Genomic DNA, 14,820 nt, shown 5'->3' with positions numbered 1-14,820 from the left:
CCATTAACTTTTGCGTTGATTACGAGATGATGGCCAGCTGATAATAATGGTATACCTTGCTTCCTGGTCTCTGTAATCATATTTCATCCCGCTTTATTACCTACATAAGCGTTATTTAAATTATACTGGAGAATAAGGTTTTATTTAAATAGAGTCTAGGTTTATTTTTTGAGGAATTGTTGGCATGTGTGCTTACTTTTTTTTATTTGTTTGAGAAATATTAGTTGTGATAGTGTGTGGCTCCTTAGTATGTATATTTCATTTCAACAGAAATTAAATAAAAAAAAACTACGGAGCCAAACAACAGTTAAAATAATATTATACTATCTACTATCGAATGAAACTGTGTACTGCTTGACAAAGGCTCCCTTCATATAAATAATACCAATAAACATACATACAATCGAATTAACATTTTTATCTCAAGCTCTTAATCTCATTCAACCCAGATCGAACGACTGATCCAGATGCGCTTTCAATTTGCATGATGTCGTCCCAATATCGCACAGACGACTGATCCGCGCTCAAATTGCCAAGTAATCGACCGTGACCGATAGATAAAACTAAGTAACGGCTTTCCCCGTAAGTCATTAAATCACAATAAACTCAATTACGCGTACCATTAGACGTGGTTACAATACGGACAATACCCCGTTGGATTATCGATATTTTTTTGTAGATAATGAATTAATATCATGCGTGTAATAGGTATAATCTTTTGATGTTGAATTGTTTTACAGCTTTGTTCCTTACACACCTGCTGTCCGCTGTTAACAGTGTTGTTGTCAGTTTTAGTATGGTTAATTTATTCCTTTCAATGGGGTTGTATCACGCGAGGTATTTAAAAGCTTCAACGATGAACTAAGTGTCCGTAAATGAAATATTTCGTGGTCAATCATGGGCATTGTATGTATCGCCGAAGTTCGAAGATGTACAATACACTATATTTGTCAATTCTCTTTTCATAAAACTGTTTTCGTATCTATGAGTACAATACCGCTCCGAACTTTCTCCGTAACTGTTTGAAAGCTTCGACTAGGAAAGCAAATAAAAAGACAGAATATGTCTAAGTATCATAAAGCTAGATATTAATTAACAATAGCTCGTGAGAAAATAGAAAAGTTTACCTTTCTTTACTATGGTCGTAGCGTATACGTATGGCTGGTACTAGATTATTTAATTTATTCAAGTTATCTGTAGTGTGTGTGACAGACATAAATACACAAATACAATATTGTCTTCATTCAAATCAATACAGTTGACTGTAAAAAGTAAAAATTTCAAAATAATAATATTAATACATATTTATCAATCCAAAAAAACCTGTAACATCTCACATTTCACAAATTTCCGGCTTGCTTTCACCTTGAATCACAATCGATGATTATAACAAGCCTCAATTAATTTTGAGACAAGTCTCACCGAAAGTTGTTCCGCAAGGTGCACAACGACACCGCTGTGGGCACAAATGATTAATGGCGATATTATTTATAACGGACATTAATTATCACTAATTTATCACAGTTTCTGGGCGTCGTTTAAGCTCATTTATAACCTAACCTAGTTCTGGATCGAAATAGATTTTAATTTATGTAAATAGCTGTGCCTGTACTATACGCTGTTTATGCTGTACTGGGACAGGCAATTGTGGAAGCGAAACAGCGATATCGTCTGCGGATAGCGGCGTCTTGCTTCTACAATGGATGCCGTGTTATTTGAAAGCTAATAAGAAGCAAGCTTGCAGGAATCTGAACCTGCAAAAAGAAAAACATTCTTTACATTGATAACGTAATCGACTATATTTTTCTGGAAGGTTAACATTGTTTCCTTTTAATGTGCCTTATTTCCACCTGGGCTAATTCATTTGACATTTTGCATGATGACAATTTATTATCTCCGGTTAAATGCAGTTATAATTCCGCTCTGTATTCCAAAGAGCTCATAAGCTGATAAAATTGCATTTGCTAAATTAATAACCTGTACTAGTATACCAAGGGTAGTTAAGACCAAAGGTGTTGTACTCAGAGTGTTCGCAAGAATGTATCCTTAAGTTACTTTGTAGCAAATGGTACGGACTTTAGTCTCCACGTATCTTTGAGCAGGCACAATACACAAGAAAATATACTTTTTTTAGGTGGAAAGCGGTCTTGAATTTGAGGATAAATATCTTAGCCTCAGATACAAGACAGTCTAAACGTTTCACTAGTGAAACTATTTTTATTTAATACTTCCTACTATCATCTTTATTGTAAGTATAAAATTAACAACTTACTCCATCGTCATTTATACTGCAGATACGGTAAATAATGGTGGAACTTTCTAGAACGATTAAAGTACTATAAACCTCCGCAAACAAATACTCGGTGCGGTCAACTCCGGACATGCCATGTATAGTTTGAATACTCGATAAGCCGGTGTAGTAAATCTCGTGAGAAAAGTCGACTAATTAAACGATTTCCAATTATCTGGTGCCGCTTTCACGAAGCTAAGTGAACACCATTTCGTCGAATTCTGAAGGCACCTTTTTTTTAACAGCCTAAAAGTTCTTGCTCATTAAGTTGAGAAGTTATTTATGCAGCAAAGTTGTTTTTTTTTTTATTGATCACTGTCCGACGTTTTGCAGGTTCGATTTGCGCGTAGGATAAGCATTTGTGTGATTCATAAATGCTTGCGATTTGGTGACAGACGCAACATGATTTAACACATAGCAAAGAAATATTTTTAACACACACCTCTCAACTCTCTCACATCATCATCATCAGCGTAATCGTCCACTGCTGAACAAGGCCTCCCCAGTCGTACGCCATCGAGATCTATCTTCGGCTATTCGCATTCAGCTCTTGCCGGCAACTCTCTTCCAAACCCATACATTATAATATGTATATTTGTCCACAGACTACGAAGACCTGCCAACTCGTGACCAGATGTGGGGCCCCGCGCCGCACGAGATCGACCCCGACATATGGCCCCCGCCGCCCGACAGAGACCCCAACGCGTGGCCGCCACCCACCAGCGTAGAACACAAGTTAGTTGAACCTCATTAATTGTAAAACTGATAAACATTGCAACTGCTAAAGTAAATGTGTTTCTACACATGTGCACTTAGGAAGACTTAAAAAGTTAAAATTCGCCAATGTTGCTGCCGCTCATTAAGCATATTAATTACTAGGCGATCCAAAACCTGAAACCTGACCTGAAGATGCAATTTCCTTCATTGGAAATAATAACGAGTAGTTTTAGTTCGAGACACGTGTCTTGTAATTCTTTAAGTTAGCCAACTTGGTCCAGCCGTTCAAATTTTTGTCACTATAGGCTCGCGGAAATTGATGAGATATTACAAAAATGTCAGAACTATTATTTATTCATAGTAACATTTTGTTTATTAACAGTGACATATAAGGAATACCAATGTTACTTGATCATCGATATTGGTCCATTAATCGATCATAAACTATTGGTCAATAGCAGTAACCAGACAATCAGATACTGTTGACATTTACACAGTAAAAGGTTAACCGTGGGTTATAAGTTTAAGGTTTGTCTCACTATGTTACAAAATAGTACTGAGTCATGATCAGGGCTTATATTTAAGCCCTAATGAAAACGTTAAACTTATTAACATTAATCAAAAGAGTATTTGCATTAATAAATTTATCTAAATACTTAGCCTTGACATCTTAATTAGAAAAAATCTCCAATATAAAGTGACAATAATAGTTCCTAATTATTTGATAACGGCTTACTCACGCGCTATCGGTATCACCCGACTAGTTTCGGATCCGACTTTAGTCCTCAATCATAAGGACGCTTCGGTACGTCCGAATAGGACGATCAGTCAGTAAAATTGTTTCATTCGAGTATCATTAGGGAGGCTTAAATCATAATGTGCCACATTTTTTTGTTGGTTTATACAGTATTATAATTAAATGTCGCGAATTCCCGATAAAACCTTTGACGAGAAACACGTATTACACAGCCCGCAAGAATCGTAAACTAACAAGTCAAGTTTAAAAGCTACGATAACGCACGTTTTTCAATATCGTTTAAGCACGTAATTGTGCGCGTTGCTAACAATCTCATTTCAAATTCATATGAATGCAGATAAATCCATCCCGTTCGTTATTATATCTTCTAAATAAATCAGCAAATAATTAATAAGCTTAGTCAAAGTAAATATCCCCATGGATCATTCTCACGAAAAAAATACCTATATGAAACTTAGCAAAACGTAGTCATCAATCAAAAGATGCTTATGATCGGCCAGCCTACTTCCTCTTAAAGTGATAGAAGAGTGAGGCAACTCAACGTATTATTCATAACTTACCTTAAATATTATGATGGTAGACCCCCGGGTTTTACTGAGGCCAGGCATAATTAGGTGTTAATTCTCGTTCCTCATTATTATCTCTTCTTCGTTTTGTTTGTTTTACACGACAAGTTAATTAGGCTGGGTGTATTTAGCGTAATGAAGCTAAGAGTAACTGTTGAAGTCGTTAGCACGCGGTGCCTCGCTAAGTAACGTATCGTGTTGACCACGTGCGCACTGGCAGGTATCTTAAGAGCTCTTTAGCATATGGCGGTAAAGTAAAAAGCCTATTTTTCTGCCCCTATCGTGTAAGGTATATAGGGGCAGAAAAATGGGCTTTAGAAAAGCTATTTTAACACCGGTTTTAAAAGTGCTAAATTTTAATTATGCATTAGTGCTGTTCTTTTAAATAAGGATTACTTTATGATTATGCGTTCCTAAATTATATTTATTCATTGAAAAAAAATTTAAATCATGACAAGACTTATAAAAATTTCGTCTTCCATTGTAGCATCATCGAAGTATTTTTGTGATGCTATAACGTCCCCCTTATAAATTAAATCAATACCGCACAAAAATACCTACCGATATTTAAATGTTGAACGTTTTCGTTTCACTTCGTAATGATTCGGAAACGCCTCGCGTAGGCGCCGATGTGCCGAAGGTCGGTCATGTTTGCAACACCAATATCGGTTCAGCAGAACAGCTGTTGCAAAGGACATACACGAAGGTGTTTAAATTGAACCTCTTTTGTTATCTCAGTAAACGTGACCTACATACGATTTACGTATATTGGCTTAGAGCTACTACTTGTATAATCTGTATTTCGATAGGTAGGTACTTTTAACTATATTTTAGCATTTAACCTGCGGCTTTTAGATTTTGGAAAACAGGTTTCTCAAAAGATTTTATTTATAAGTGTTAGAATAATACAATTAAGACAGAAATATTTGTGTTTTTGCATGTTCCTTTCTCATATAGGAAGACTACTTTACCCACAGCTTTTTTTAAAAAAAGTGGTATTTTTTTAAGAGCTTCATCCTGCCCAAACAATATAATGCGTTTGATGCTCTTTGCTCTGCGGCTCTACTTCATAAAGTGCAATTTCCTGCATCGTGTTGTGATAAAAGACACGTTTTATTTATTTTATGGATTCTCTTTAGATACTCTAAGATTTATATAGAATATTGTCGACTTGTGTTGGGTGAAAACTTACACAAGATGTCAAGACGGAAAGTTTGCTAACGTCTATTTTATTACCATTACCAACTTTGAATTGTCTAGACTTTAGACAACTTCTATACTTGACAATATATAATTTCCTAAACATTTTGTGGTGGCTTTTAATAAATAAGTTCGCTGCTTCCATCATGGCTATTTTATGGTTTTAATTACTAAAACGACGAATAGTCAAGGTTCTATCGACTCAAAATTAATAAATGGTTATAATCCTAATCATAAATAGTAGAACAATCTATCAGCTAAAAACAGAAAAGGAGAGTTTTAAAATTGTTTAAGAATTATCGGTACGCATAAGCTATTGCCAAATGTTACCCTAATAACTTGTGGCATGTAAATAAGTATATATGTTAAATTCTCAGCTTACTTCATGGTCCACACAAGGCATTATTATAGTAGAACACCAGAACTACACATTTTTATTTCTCTAATGACATAACCCTCTTTATAATCCGACTTTAGCGATAAGATAAAAAAAAATACAGTCAACCCATCACCAGTAACTTCATATTACTAAAACAGACCTTAAGCCGTATGATATAAGGTCTCTTTTATTCTTCAAACAATTTGTTCGTTTGACTGTACAACTACAGCTGTTTTGTGTTTTCACTCGATTATAATTAAGTAATAAAGCCATAAATGACGTCAGTTCCCTGTCCACAACACGCTGTTATTTCAAATGAGATAATAGAACACGTATTTAATGATAAACTTATTGGAACACGTAATTTAATTGTTTATTTATGTTTTGAGCAGGCTATCCGCAGCCTGCTCAAAACATGAATAGGTTTTTGTTTAGTTCCTAATAAGGAGGTTTTGTTTACCTTCATGGATTTGTATGTTGTTTTTCTTATAAGGAATAAATATATAAATCAGGTTTCTGTACTATAGGTCAGCCTTATACGGCTATTTAGGTTTAATTAATTAAACAAAAATGACAACTCTAGTCGTCCAATTAAAATAATTGTCGCTCCTTTTTTTAATTCCCACGAGTTTATCTATATTTCATACAATATCAAAATGGGCATTAAGCCGGGACATAAATATTTTAAGAGTCAGCTGACAGTGATGATCTGATGATAAACGAACTACTCGTGATTTTTTGTCCACGTGTATCCCAAGGTTCTGATTCTGTACAACAGAATAGAAAATGTATTTATTTAGTTCTACACAAGGTAGGCACACTTAATGAAACGAGACATAACCTGCCAGTCAGTCGATCATTTAGTTTACCACGCATTCTCAGCCATCGATTAGCCCTAAAAGTATCCAAAACATTGAAGCTACAGTGTGATCCACAGAGGTCCCCCTCCGCCGATGAAGTCAGCGCGGGGCAACACGCGAACGACGCGCCCCGACAACAAGAAGACCACCCCCGCGCCCCGAAACGCAACCACATCGCAACGGAAGACTTCGGACGTCAGGAACCCCAAAAACGCAGCGAACAAAGCACACAGCGGTCAGTATCCATTGCAACTTACCTTTGATTACCGGGGTGAAACGCTAATGACTTCAACCCACGCCGGGGGCACGGCTGGGGGATATATTGGACGCTCCCTGACTAAAAACACCCCGGGCCCCTTCAACAGCCTGAACCGGAGCCACGAGGTCGCTCGCGACTTACCTATTACCTTCTTTTTTTTGGATGGGAAATCATCAAAATAATGACTCTTTCCGGGTTGAACGGAAGGGAGTATCAAAGTTTCAATCTTCTACTGACTCGTACCAACTACATATGTTCTTTACTTTTTCCCTTCGTGTGCCGGGGCCACGGTAACTCTTTCGGACAATCACGCTGCCCCGGCAGGCATCAGCTGGGCTCCAAAGAGTCATAAAAACACATCTTCATGGATTTTCTAACCGGTGTAAACAAAAGGTGTAACACAAGTTATTGTTAATAACTATAGTGTTACCAATAATATACGATCCCAGGAAGCCGCAAGATGGTTACATAATGAGCTCTGTGGTTTGTGGTTATTTGACTAACCATAACACTAACTATTATACTGTTTTGCATACGTTGCTGCACAAATAAGATGTTTAAAAAACAACTTAAACTTGTAGAACTATTGAACTCTTTTCATGTTAATATACAGGACCATAAACTTTAAAAACGATCTTCTGTATCATTGCTTCAAATACAAAGTCTTTATTCGTAGAACATAGGTAGTAAATAGGTGTTACATCAATGGAAATGACCGCTATGTCTAGCCGGGACCGGCATACAAATATTCAATGAATTGGATTTTATATTTCTTTTTTTATATTTTTTTTTCTTTTTTTCTTTTTCTATTTTTATAATGTATGGCTTTTTTGCCTTGTCCAGTATGATACTAGACCTAATAATCTGCTCTCTTGCAAATGTATTTTGACCATGCAAATCTAACCCTAGGTTCTCCCTTCTATCATTCAGAGAATTTCTGTCATAGATCCGCTATATCGCTCAACAAAACCCAGTACTAACAGTTTTCTATAAAATTTGCAGCAAAATCAAAAGACACAAGCAAAGATCACGGCAGGCAAGACAAGCAGGACAGAGACAACAACAACGGCGACACGGACGATGAGAAGCACAAGGACGATGAGAGAAGGTTCGAGCCCCCTGCCGCCGCTGATGGGGACCTGGTCGACATGCTCGGTGAGTTACACGGCATATATCATGTAATCATAAAACCAATCAGATATGTAATTTCTATAGATATGTTTATATAAAAAACGAAAATTATAACTTACCCCCACCGTACAAGACAAAATCTCAAGAACTTTTTGCAAAATATAGCGTTTCGTATGCATTATTACGTTAAGACACAAGAACCCTGAAGCGTTAATGTTTTTGGATAGGTATTTATAAAAACATAGGCTATTTTGGCTTTTAAAATCTCCTTTAAACCTTGTCACCCAATAGTTATAATCGGGTAAAATAACTTATTGTTTAAAAACTGTTGATTTGCAAACTAAAATCATCCATAAAGAAAGTAGAATGTACCCTAATAACCCTTGGTGACTTTCATGTTTCCAGAGCGCGACATAGTACAAAAGAACCCCAACATCCGGTGGGACGACATCGCGGACCTCACGGAGGCCAAGCGGCTGCTGGAGGAGGCAGTCGTGCTGCCCATGTGGATGCCAGACTTCTTTAAAGTTAGTGCCATCTTGTTACTTTTGTGGAGCTTGGATAGGACTCATTTTGTCCGAGCTGCAGTCTTAAAAACTTATTGCTATTAAAAGTTAATAGGAATCTATGTAACACCATCTTAAATAGCTCAATGAAAATACTAATCTACATGACTTTATGTAATATGCGCAAAAGTTGTTAAACCATTACATAAATCAATATATAATGGGTTATACCCCTGCATTGAACTGTGTTATGTTACTTCAGTGCTCAGTGTGCATGCTATATGAATGTTTGTAAAAACCCCTTGTGATATAAGGATAACATTATTGAGTACATGATGTTTAAAAAAGAAAGAAAACCAAATTATAATCAAATCCTTTCTTGTATACAATACCACCATATTTAAGAATTGATTACTAAATCCCTGTAACCACGTCCCCAGGGCATCCGGCGGCCGTGGAAGGGCGTGCTGATGGTGGGCCCGCCGGGCACGGGCAAGACCATGCTGGCGAAGGCCGTGGCCACCGAGTGCGGGACCACGTTCTTCAACGTGTCCTCCTCCACGCTCACCTCCAAGTACCGCGGCGAGTCCGAGAAACTAGTCAGACTGCTCTTTGAAATGGTACGAATCGTATACTAAAACACTTTATATGCTATACCCAACAATGATGCTGATGATTTGGGGTATAAAGTATTGTTAAGTTTCATACTTCAATCTCTCTGATATCCGTCTATATCTGACCATGAAAGAGCTGTTCCCTAAGCCAAATAAAAAATGAATAAATTTAAATCAATGTGTGTCAATTTTGTATTTGAAATAAATCTTGGTTACGAGATTTGAAACTTTAGTTGCTACCGTCTCAAATCGACCTAGCATTGTCAAACATTTTTCATATAATGTGTTGTATAATACTATGTCATGTTGCAGGCCCGGTTCTACGCGCCCAGCACGATATTCATCGACGAGATCGACTCGCTGTGCTCCCGGCGCGGCTCCGACAGCGAGCACGAGGCCTCGCGCCGCGTCAAGTCCGAGCTGCTCGTGCAGATGGACGGCCTCGGATCCGCTACTGATGAGCCCGCTAAGGTACTGGACACTAGCAACTAAATAAGCATCAGAAACACAACACAACTATTTTTTTTAGGTATATAACCTATTAATTTATGTATATACCTACAAATAGTTCCTGTTCCATGAGTGAGTTTCAAAAAAAGTATGGCATAAATATGGTTTATTGTATTACTAAACCCGTGATCCCATGCGTTATTTCCTGTTGTTTTTTTGCTAAATTAATGTGTCAACTTGTCTCGATAAATGTACTAAAAATATATTTTCTTTTAAGCCATTTTTGAGATTAGATAATTAAAATACATGACTCTAAAAATAAACTTTATCAGACTAATCTGTTACTGCAATAAAAGTATTTAATTTGGAAAGTATTTAATTTAATGTGGTTTATAATTTCTAGCATTTTTTTCGAATATTTGTTGTAAGTTTACCATGTATAATATCTGTTACTTTATACTAAACCAATTTCCTCAAACTTGGCCATCAATAAAATCGTCATCTTAACAACATCTATTTTTCATAATCTACAGGTGGTGATGGTGTTAGCAGCGACGAACTTCCCGTGGGACATCGACGAGGCGCTTCGGCGGCGGCTGGAGAAGCGCATCTACATCCCGCTGCCCACGCAGGAGGGCCGCGAGGCGCTGCTGCAGATCAACCTGCGCGAGGTCAAGCTCGACCCCGAGGTCGACCTCCGCGCCATCGCCAAGAAGCTGGACGGATACTCCGGCGCTGATATCACTAATGTTTGCAGGTACAACCACTAAAGTTGTAGTTTTCGAGAGAAATCTGTTTGTGGCGGTGTATGTCGAAATTGACTTACGCTGATGGAAATGGTCAAATGCAAGGGAAAAATATCTTTTTGACTCTCAAAAATTTCTTTTTGAGTATTAGGGCATGAAGATACTTAAAGATAAAATGATTTAAAAACTGCTAATCCTTTGCCCAGCTGTGGGAAACAGTGTGCTAGATAAAAAAAATCTATAACTTCCAAGTTGGTATCAAAAAACTGGTATGAGCTTATTTTAATTGTATGTATATTTTTACAGAGATGCGTCAATGATGTCGATGCGGCGCAAGATAGCGGGCCTGAAGCCAGAACAAATCAAGCAGCTGGCGAAGGAGGAGCTGGACCTGCCGGTCACGAAGCCGGACTTCATGGACGCGCTCGCCAAGTGCAACAAGTCCGTCTCCAAGGGCGACATACAGAAGTACCTCTCGTGGATGTCCGAGTTCGGCTCCTCCTGATAGTAGCACCGCCCCGCCTGCTGTGTGTCACGCCCTGTGCTGTCAAACAAACAGTTCCTGTTTCAAATATCACGCAAACAATGATATTTCAAAGAGAAACTCTAAACACGAAAAATTGCCTTATAAACTCAATGTAATAAATTTAAGTTAACGAAGTAACATTCAGACTGTTGCAGTATTAATACGGAAAGTATAAAATTGATAGTGGCATATCGAAATTGATAATATTATATAAGTGAGAAGAGAAATCATCTATTGAAATAGTAGTAAACATTCCGGTTTTCAAACATTGTGTAAATATGCTTCTAACTCGACTTACTGTTGGCATTTTATTGATAACCACAAGACGAACTATTTATACAAATTGTGATCATATTAACATGAACTTTGTATAAAGCACAATAAGATACTTCGTTCCATGTACATATTAAATTAATATTATAATACTAACAGCATACAAGCGAGCTTAACTTTTGCCAGATCTGTCATCACATATTATAATTTCTAATGTAATCCTATAAACTGTGACCCGTGATCTTTGTACTTAAATTAGGTTAAATTTGAGATTTGTTTTATACTTAGATAATAGTTTTTATGCCATAACTAATTTATGTGTACTTTTTATAGATTTTTTTTTATTAAAAATGCTATATTACGTTATTATGAAATGAGATATATATTTGGCATTTATATTATAGAATTTCGCTCAATTAAAATTAGCATATTCCCGAGTGATGCCTGTCGCGAGATGTTTTGATAGTTGAACTGTTATCTCGAGAGTCACATCGCCACGTCTTTGAGTGAACCTGTGTATCATTTTACTACGAACTGTATGTTAGTGTTAGCAATAGAATTCTGTGTTCATTATGTCAATACCGGTACTAAATTATTCAAATTTAAAGTATTCGTTTTAATAACATTGGTGAAGATAATATTTTTGCAAACAAATTAACAAAACTTGTATAACGAAGACATAAAAATAAATCAAATTTTAAATGATAATTGGCTTGTGTTTTATTATGTTCATTATAACATATGAGCTTCTTTAAGTTATTTACATTACGTCACTGAGTGATGTTTTCGCATTCCCTTTCCCATTGGTTTCTTACATTATAGGTATGGTGAATTATAATTTGAAATAAACCTTTTTTTTATTGCGTTCTAATTTCCGAACTTAACAAACTAACCGTTATTTTTCTACTAATTCCAAAATAGACATTAATCGATATTAATAAGTCGGCCCTAACTAATCTGTTTTAAGGTCGGCTCCTATCCTGTTGAACTTATAGTTTAAAGCCTTATGGACGTAACTGCCTATCTGACCTCTCCATGTTCATGCATAGCCTATAATCCAGACCTTTGATTGGATTCATCTCCTTTCTAACGTACGGCGGGCAGCGTGATAGCCACCAAGTTTTTGAACTCGAGTTCTTTTTTTTTACTACGTACACGCATTGATGGAACTTCTTCGATCTTACAACAACATTAAATGACAGAAAAAATCGAATAAACTTATCGTGTAAGACGAGTAGAATGGACTAAGTCATTCTTCGATTTCAACATGTTCAAACAAAATTTTTTAATGACATCATCTATAACGCTGAAAGTTGAAATATTACTAAGAAACTTGAAAGGTAAGATAAAGCTATAGAAATAATAAAATACTACTTATTCAATAGTAAATTGCATACCAGTAAACTATTGCAACTTTGACAATCGACTAAACCTACAAATCATAGACAAAATCTACGTCTGACTTGCCGTTAGTAAAGAAAACTAAAATTTTAGTATCCACACATAATATCATAAATTCAACATAAAATGCTTATAATATTTTAAATATTTCTTTCAATTAAATAATGAATAAATTCCTCTTTTCAAATTTCACCCAAAATCTATGCTCTATTCTTTTCGCTCTGTCAAGTTGGTGCAATACAGGAAGCGACATGGATAATTTAACAAGATTGTTTAAGAATATTGCCTCTGCATTTAGACCTCAAAGCAATAAAACAATATTTAAAAAACAGTATAATTTTATCTTTATAAAATATTGAAGCAAATGAAGTGTTTATCCATTTGATAAATTAAAAGTTGTTACAACTTGAAATGAACTTAGCAACAAAAGCCTTGGCGCCAGCGGAACTTGTCACTTAGTGGCATGTTTTATGTTGGTACCACTGTAGTAACTACGTGGTCGCAATAGTACAAAAATGTAAACATGCACAGATAATTTTGGGTTATTTTCCTAGAATTTGTGTACAATTAGATAATTATTTAGCTTCATTAAAACCTAAAAATTATCGAGAGATACATTAGTAGTTAGCATAAGCTATCTATGGTATAAGTTTCAACAAAATATTTTTTTGTAACCGGAGTGAACATAGGTAGAAGCGTCGTCAAGCGCAGAATTTCAAGTCCGTAATGGCGGACGCCAATAATTTTGGAAGTTTCGTGATTCTATTGTTCTGTTTTTAAGTATTTTACTTGTTTGCTGGTTTGGGAATGAGTTTTGTCATAAGTGAACGTATACGGAGTGTTAAAAACGTGATAGTGATATGAAATGTTCAGTTATAGCGTGACAAAATCGCCTTCTAGATATGTAACCTTTTCCCTAACCTCGTTTACGCCAATGGAGTAGATATGTGATCGATGTGTGTGCGTCGGTGAACGATATTTCGTCCGTTTCGCGTTACTATTTGTGTATAGTTCATCTTCTTGTTAGTGATGGAAGTGTCCGCGTCGCGGTTTTGCAATCCGACGCCCGATTCCGATGTAACGTAAGCGAGCCGGTCGATCGCCAAAGCGAGTGTAAGCAGGGACGGTCGTTGCCAGCCGAACATGGCTGCGACGCAGGCAGAGTCTCAGCGAAGCGAAATAAACGTTGACCAGAATCCATCGGAGCCGCTCAGTGAATCTCGGAACGCTTTGTTGCAAAACGGCACCGACAAGTCCGTCGGGCGCGTTCCGCCCGATGGCGTCGTGAACACAAAGAGCAAATCGCCGATGTCGGCCGAAACAGGGCAGCCACGCGACAGTGGCGAGTCGCCCGGTCACGACCGAGGCGTAGAGAGGCCAGTGACAGACCAGTACGGCCAGTATAGATATCAAGAAGGCGCGGATCCTTATTACGCGCCGCGGCCAGGTTTTCCCGGTAAACCGCGGCCACCGCCGCAGCAACCGCGCTTTTTCCCGGGACAGGCGGTGTCACAGGCACCAGGTCCAACGCCCACGCTGAATTCGTTACTACAATCAAGCGGGGCGCCGCCACACCGCTATCCCAACAGTTATGAGCAGCCGCCGGGGTATGGCCCGGCTCCCGGCTGGCCGCAGCACAGGCCTATGCCGCCCTATAATCCTCAAGGAAGCCCATACAGAAATTCAACGGTAAGTTCTAGCATTAAATCTTCACAATGAATATTCATCATACATTTTGGTGGGAAATATGCAAGTTGAATAATTAGATGTAAGATTTTTTCTTAAACTATTACATTTCTAGACCCACACTTGAACAATGGGTAATAAATAAGAAATTAAATAAGAAAAACACTAACAGTCACATATACTGCTCAAACATATATAAAATAACTGTTTGTTATCATTAGATATTCATTAGAAACATCCTTTTACATTTTTTTCTTTGTCATTAAGCCCAAGGGCATAAATAAGTTCAATTAGGTAAAATGGATCAAGAGCTTATGGGCAACGCCACCCAACTAATGTCACATTTGGATCCCAAATTCTATACCAACTAGGTATTTTTTATTATTAAGTTTTTAGATTGTAATGTTTATAGTGTTAATACTGTTTCGGTATTCATCCCTCTGTACTAAGAAGATGATT

The 14,820-nt window shown here is 37.1% G+C and overlaps 2 protein-coding genes across 4 annotated transcripts in view; both read left to right on the top strand.

Moving 5' to 3' along the window:
* Positions 1-11,875, top strand: part of LOC113499208 (katanin p60 ATPase-containing subunit A-like 1) — a 33,729-nt gene extending 21,854 nt beyond the window's left edge. For 2 of the 3 annotated variants that reach the window (XM_026879585.1, XM_026879588.1), the window contains exons 3-10: positions 2,896-3,025; positions 6,835-7,004; positions 8,031-8,183; positions 8,565-8,686; positions 9,106-9,285; positions 9,592-9,750; positions 10,263-10,486; positions 10,782-11,875. In XM_026879585.1, coding sequence (XP_026735386.1) covers positions 2,896-3,025; positions 6,835-7,004; positions 8,031-8,183; positions 8,565-8,686; positions 9,106-9,285; positions 9,592-9,750; positions 10,263-10,486; positions 10,782-10,980 — 1,337 coding nt within the window. In that variant the 3' untranslated portion in view covers positions 10,981-11,875. The remainder of the gene's footprint in view (positions 1-2,895; positions 3,026-6,834; positions 7,005-8,030; positions 8,184-8,564; positions 8,687-9,105; positions 9,286-9,591; positions 9,751-10,262; positions 10,487-10,781) is intronic. The other variant, XM_026879587.1, reaches the window with a different exon arrangement.
* Positions 11,876-13,107: 1,232 nt separating this feature from the next.
* Positions 13,108-14,820, top strand: part of LOC113499557 (trithorax group protein osa) — a 76,074-nt gene continuing 74,361 nt past the window's right edge. Inside the window, exon 1 of the mRNA XM_026880072.1 lies at positions 13,108-14,364. Within this exon, the coding sequence (XP_026735873.1) occupies positions 13,819-14,364 (546 nt within the window). The 5' untranslated portion in view covers positions 13,108-13,818. The remainder of the gene's footprint in view (positions 14,365-14,820) is intronic.

This window comes from Trichoplusia ni, chromosome 12 (assembly GCF_003590095.1).
Source record: "Trichoplusia ni isolate ovarian cell line Hi5 chromosome 12, tn1, whole genome shotgun sequence".
NCBI classification, from domain to species: domain Eukaryota; kingdom Metazoa; phylum Arthropoda; class Insecta; order Lepidoptera; family Noctuidae; genus Trichoplusia; species Trichoplusia ni.
Note: the sequence above shows the minus strand (reverse complement) of the source record. Positions and strands in the feature narration are given on the sequence as shown.